This window comes from Pseudophryne corroboree, chromosome 2 (assembly GCF_028390025.1).
Source record: "Pseudophryne corroboree isolate aPseCor3 chromosome 2, aPseCor3.hap2, whole genome shotgun sequence".
Classification (NCBI taxonomy): Eukaryota; Metazoa; Chordata; class Amphibia; order Anura; family Myobatrachidae; genus Pseudophryne; species Pseudophryne corroboree.
This window is the reverse complement of record NC_086445.1, coordinates 853441032-853447558: the sequence shown is the minus strand read 5'-3', so window position 1 is coordinate 853447558 and position 6527 is coordinate 853441032. Positions and strand designations below refer to the sequence as shown.

Below are 6527 nucleotides of genomic sequence, written 5' to 3'. Positions count from 1 at the left end.
CTAAAACTCGATCTCCTATTTCCAATACATTTTCTTTCACTCTCAGGTCATATCTTTTCTTGTTTGCTATCCCAGCTTTCCTAGCAGTTTCTTGAGCTAACTCATGAGCATATTTTAGCTCTTTCCTTAAATTGTTGATATATTGGGAATGAGTTTGTCCCTTTGCATCTCGGGATGGAAGTCCTAAAGAGACATCTATGGGCAGTCGGGCTTCACGCCCAAACATCAATTCATATGGGGAGTACCCAGTAGATTCATTCTTAGTGCAATTATAGGCATGCACCAGATGGCATATCCTTCTATTCCACTGTGTTTTGCACATGGGGCCCAAAGTGCCCATCATGTCGAGCAGGGTACGATTAAAACGTTCGGGCTGAGGATTACCCTGCGGATGATAAGGAGTAGTCCGGGATTTCTTAATCCCACAGCAAAGACAGAGCTCTTTAATAATTTTTCCCTCAAAATCCCGCCCCTGGTCGGAGTGCAATCGGGCTGGTAAACCATAGTGAACAAAGAACCGCTCCCATAGAGTTTTGGCGACTGTAACGGCTCTTTGATCAGAAGTAACATAAGCCTGGGCATAACGGGTGAAGTGATCCGTTACTACAAGTATGTTACATTCCTTTCCTGGTGATGTTTCCAATGATAAATAATCAATGCATACTAGATCCATGGGACCATGGCTCTGAAGATTAATAAGAGAAGCGGACTTAGTGGGAAGAGTCTTCCTCAATATACAGCTACCACAGGTCTTACAGTAGTTTTCAATATCCCGCTCCATTAAAGGCCAGTAAAACCGGTCAGTTATCAGCCCCATTGTTTTTTCTACCCCAAGATGGCCATGCTGATCATGTAATGCATTCAAAATAGTTTCCCTATAACACTGTGGAGTAACTAATTGTAATTTGAACTTCCCATTGGATTTAACTGACTCACGGTACAGTATTCCATTCCTTAGAGTCAATTGTTTTATTTGCCGCATCAATAACTTGGATGCATGTGTTAGAGAACTTATATCACGTTCAGCACAACCAGACTCAAGACAGAGTATGACAATGGAGATATCAGGATCATTCCGTTGATCCATGCGGATTTTTCCTTGACCTATGTGTGGCAAGCCCCCTAATTCTATTTGGCTTAACCAACAATAGGCCAGAGGTAAAGCCTTGTCAGAGGCTCCAAGGGCACTAATACATTCCCCACTTTCTGCCATTACACATGGGATGTTAAAGCACAATCCCTTGATGGTGGTTGCAGGAACTTCAATCCACTCAGATCTATCTAGTTCACTCTTGATTCTTGATAATCTAGACAAAGAATCGGCATCTATGTTATTGATGCCTGGGCGATATTTAATCTTGAAATCATAAATAGACAAAGCAGCTAACCACCTGTGCCCTGTGGCATCTAATTTAGCGGTGGTAAGCACATAGGTCAGGGGGTTATTGTCAGTGAACACCTCAAAACTTGCCCCATACAGGTACTCATGAAATCTATCAGCCACAGCCCATTTAAGAGCAAGGAATTCCAATTTGTGTACAGGATATCTCCTCTCACTATTGGACAATCCCCGGCTGATATAAGATACTGGTTGTAACTTTCCTTCATGAGTTTGGTACAACACGGCCCCTAGACCATCAAAGGACGCATCCACATGTAATGTATAAAGCAGAGTGGGGTCAACATAGGCCAATACAGGAGCATTGGTAAGACTCCATTTTAACTTGATGAAAGCCTCTTCACACTCATGTGTCCATCTATCCCCAAACTCTTCAGATGGTTTAAAATATCCCTCCTTTTTAATTGATTTGGTCGTTGAGGTTTTACCAACTGGCGGATACCCCTTGGTCAAATCAGTGAGAGGGCGACATATTACAGAATAATAGGGAACAAAGCGGCGATAGTACCCACAAAACCCGAGGAATGATCTTAGCTCCTTTAATTTTGTGGGTCTAGGCCACTCGTTCACTGCTTCAACTTTAGTTGGATCGGTAGAAATACCCTGTCGACTTACCACATGCCCCAAATAAGTCACAGAGGGCAGACAGAACTTGCATTTGTCCACAGAAAGTTTAAAACCTTTCTTTAATAATCTGTCCAGTACCCTGAGCAGACGGTGGTTATGTTCCTGCAGAGAGGACCCGAAAACGATAATATCATCAAGATAAACTAATACCTCACGATAATTCATATCACCCACCGTCTGCTCCATGGTTCTCTGAAAAGTGGCCGGGGCACCCTTGATTCCCTGGGGCATCTTTAAAAATTCAAAGAAACCCAAAGGACAAATAAAAGCAGTCTTTTCTCTATCCTGGTGACTCATAGGTATTTGGTAATACCCACTCCTCAGATCCAACACAGTAAACCACTGACTCCCCTGCAAACAGTCCAATGCCTCCTCTACCCTAGGAACTGTGTACTGATCAGGCACAGTGCGTTGGTTAAGTGTGCGATAATCAATACACATTCTAATTGTTCCATTCTTTTTACGGGCCACTACGATAGGGGATGCATATGGACTTTCAGAGTGTTGAATAACCTCTGTTTCCAAGAGAGTCTGAAGATGCTGTCGGACATCATCGAAATCTGCGGGAGCAAGTCTGCGTGACCTCTCCCTAAAAGGAGTCTCATCAGTCAGCTTTATACAGTGTTCCACACCTTTTGCTTTTCCTAAATCCCATTCCCCAAGAGAGAAGACATGCTTTCGTTTCATCAATTCCTCACATAAAATATGTTGTTCTACCAACCCAATGTCACTCCCCTGGAAACATGTGGTCAAGTCTTCTATGGACAGACCCTGAGCCAGTGAGGAATCTCTGTGCTCAGACTCCCCGTCCCTGTATTTTTCATGGCAAGTCGCCATAGTAATAGCAGTCGCTTCCCTACACATTTTTACACACCAATCACTGAGAACCCTAAATAAATGAGCATTAGTCCCAATGATCACTGGCATTACAGTTTTATCACCTGGGGATTCCGGGCATACCAGAGCAATTAGAGGTAATGGCTCTGACACACCCATAAATCCCTCAGGAAACTCTATGTTGACTACCACATAACCTAAATAAGGGTATTTCTGTTCACTCAATCCCCAAATTACCAGTCCTTCCAGGGGCATGATAGGGACATCAGAGAGATAATGTCTATACCAATGCTCAAATATAATGGACACCTGGGACCCACTATCCAACAACACAGGGCATGGATGTCCATTTAATTTGACTACCACACGTGGAGCGGGTCCTATCATACCATCCGGAATAGAACTACTCCAATGGGCACTCCCCATTGAATCTACATCTAATTTCTGGGAGACGGTGAGGGGCCCGCCAATCTCCCACCATCGTTTCCCTGATGAGGGGAATTATTTGACTGAACGTTAGTTCCCACTTCATTCATTCCCCAGTCTATAGAACATTCCACTGCTCTATGTCCTAACTGTCCACATCGAAAACACCCTCTGCTTATGAAATTTCCACCTCTCCTAAAATTTCCCCGGCTACTGTTAAACCCCCTAGTGGAATTACTGGAAGTAAGGCTGGAGGGTACCACCCTTTGATTTAAAGCAAGAATAAGCTGGTCTATTTTCTTATTTTGTTCCACTACCAAGGTAACTAACTTATCTTCCCTCAACCCTGGAGCCTCAGGGGAGGGTACCACCACTTTGACAGCTTTGGCATGAGTCTTATCTCTATTAGCGATTAAAGCTTCTTCCTGTGTAATTTCCTTAATTAAATCATTAAGGGTGGGACTTCCTAATAATAAAGTTGTACAACGCAACCGCTGAGCTACAGGGTCAGTTGTTAATGCTCCCATAATTAATTGTTTCAAGCGGTTACTATCTACTTCAGCGGGAGCTAACCCTCCTTTATCTACAATTTTATGAATTAATTTATCCAGTCTATATACATACTGGGATAACTTTTCTCCTATCTCCTGATAAGTATGATGGAATCTGGCAACCAAATCACCTACGTCCTCCAATGTCCCATAGGTGTATTCTAAGGCCTGAAAGTAGTCAGCCACAGCAGCCCCAGGATTACTTTTCCTAGTAGCTTGAATAATTCCCATAGCGGGTCCCCGTAAACTTTCTACTATCCTTTGTTTCTTTATATGATCGGGGCAATGCCACTCCTCAGACTGCTGTATCGCTGCCTCCCTCCAGGCCTCATAAGGTTCCTCGCCAGTAGGCACAGGAAGTATCCCTGAAAAAAGCCATAATCGCCTGTAACTACCCTCATAATGCCACCTTTCCAATTGATGTACTACCTTATCAGCTATGACCTCTAATTGGTTACCTAATTTTTCTTCAATGCCCCGAGATTGACTTCCTTCTCCCCCAGTCGCGGAGGGATCTCCACTGGCCGGAGTAGACATGTCACCCACAATTAAGGGTTCAGCAGCCCTTTCACTTCCATCCTTTTCAGGCCATATAATTATCCACCTGCGTTCTGGGTTAGATCTCACAGCCACCACTTTGGGAAGCAATTCAGACTCTAAATCATGACTAGTAGTTATTAATACAGCACACATCTCTCCACTTTCCCTGAATTGTTTATCAGCAATCCTTGGTTGCTTCACCCCAAAGAGAAACAACATCTCTGTCATAATTGTACCATCAGTGGTGTCTGTGAGATCCCCCATCAATACAAAACTCCTTTCAGGAGTTACTCCCTTCCTTATACACCAGTCAAACACTTCACTCCTGGAATATTGTTGCATTTTGGCTACTGTGCTCACTTGTCCCTGAGTATCCTACAAAATGATCTCACGCGGTGCCTCCAAATGTAACCCTCCTTCCCTATTACTAATTTAATATGATACTATTCAGTATTTCCTTAAGGGATGGTTACTCATTGTATGTGCCTCCACCCAAGCTGGTTATTTTAAGGCTCACTTGGGAAAGCCCTTCCCATGAGATGTATGTGTGATAGTGTTTAAATCACCTACTTATCACATTTTATATTGTACCTTTCTTTTCTTACAGATGTCCAGGATCCAAGTCAAGCAACACAGATAACGGTAAGTAATATTATTTTAATTATATAATCCTATTAAAACACTTCTGCATTTATAAAAGGTCTTGTGGATCATACAGACAATATTATATTCAATGTATACATTTATATATATATATATATATATAAATATATAGTTATATACTACTGCTAATCCTATACATAGTAGTTTGCATGCAATACAAAAAAACTTTCCCTTGTGTCCAATTGAGATTGAGTTACCCGGGTACTCGTTAAACTAATGTGCACAAAAGGGCCCATACCATAAAAACAAACATTCCATGTATAGTAAACTGACAGTGGTATTCTATTCTCCGTTTATATGGAGGAGGAAGTATTTAAGCAGTGGCTGATAAACACTATTGCAATTGTATTCCAGTGTCATAGGTTCAATTATAAATGCTGTTCCTGGGATACTGTTGTAGTGGTTTCCTGTTAAGGATATCTCATTACATGAAACACTGTAGCAGTAGCTTGTAGTGGTCCCAATAGTTGGTTACTTATGTTTCTATCCTAGCTGTATACAAAAGTTCCTCTCTGTGAAGTGGAATTGTATCTTTGCCATATGAAATTCTCCTTGTCATAAAATATTAACTCCGGAGATGTGGTAACAATTCCCCCATTAGAGATCCCTTTAAAATCTCTTTGGGCTAAAACCCTGTTGATAGCTGAACTAAGTTACTAGTCTGTGGAACTATAAGTTTCCAAATAAGAATTTACACTGTATAACATAAGTGATCCTTCCTGGTAGCAGATATCACCTTCCCTCCTGCCATTACATTCCTTACAGGGAAGTATTAGGAAACCAGCAAAAGTCAGTGAGTTAAATGGGCTGTTGTTTTCTACTAGTTCATTAGGTTGTCCTTCACTGCACAAAGCAAAGTAATAAGGCAGTACTCTTTCTTAATGCCCAGCAAATAAGTGCCCATCAAAGTCTATCTTGTGTAGGACCACCTGTCTATTGTCTGATTGTATGATGATGGTGCTATTTCAGTGTAAAAATTTGAGTGTCACAGACCTTAGCTGTCTTCACCCCCAGCTCCAGCTGAGGGCCAATCACGATAGAGCTCACCTCCTCAATCAGCTCACCAATTGGAGGACATTTGAATTCTTTCGTTCATCTGTAATTCACAGCTCTCCCCCGCTCTTACTTTCAGCTAGGAGGCTGACTTAACCACTGCTGCTGTCCCGCTGTCTTCAGCGACCCCTCCTTCCGACACTCCCCCAAAGGTGGGCTTCTTTGCGGACTCCATTCAGTGGATCACCGTGTCTCAGTCCCCCCCCACTTTCTGACGTGTTGGGGCAGGGACTGATGTTCGGGCGCCGCCTCAGCTGTTAGTAGCGCCTCTGCTCCGCCCCTCAATTATGCCTCAGGGCATGGACGGCGGGACGGGACGTCCGTCTAGGTTAGCCGCGCCTCCAGTCCCCCTTCTTCGGCTTCGCCTCCTCTAGCGATCGGGACTCTCAGCGGCAGGGAGGAACTTCAGGTTGCCGGTACAGAGGTAGGTA

At 43.1% G+C, this 6527-nt stretch overlaps 1 protein-coding gene across 1 annotated transcript; it reads right to left on the bottom strand.

Annotated features, from left to right (window-relative positions):
- Positions 1–3300: 3300 nt before the first annotated feature.
- LOC135020846 (paraneoplastic antigen Ma1 homolog) lies at positions 3301–4722 on the bottom strand. The gene has a single exon (XM_063953210.1). The coding sequence runs from the start codon at positions 4720–4722 to the stop codon at positions 3301–3303; it is 1422 nt and encodes a 473-aa protein (XP_063809280.1).
- Between the last annotated feature and the right edge of the window lie 1805 nt (positions 4723–6527).

Coding starts and splice junctions, on each gene's coding strand:
- LOC135020846 (XM_063953210.1), bottom strand. CDS start 4,722: ATGCAACAATATTCCAGGAGTGAAGTGTTTGACTGGTGTATAAGGAAG.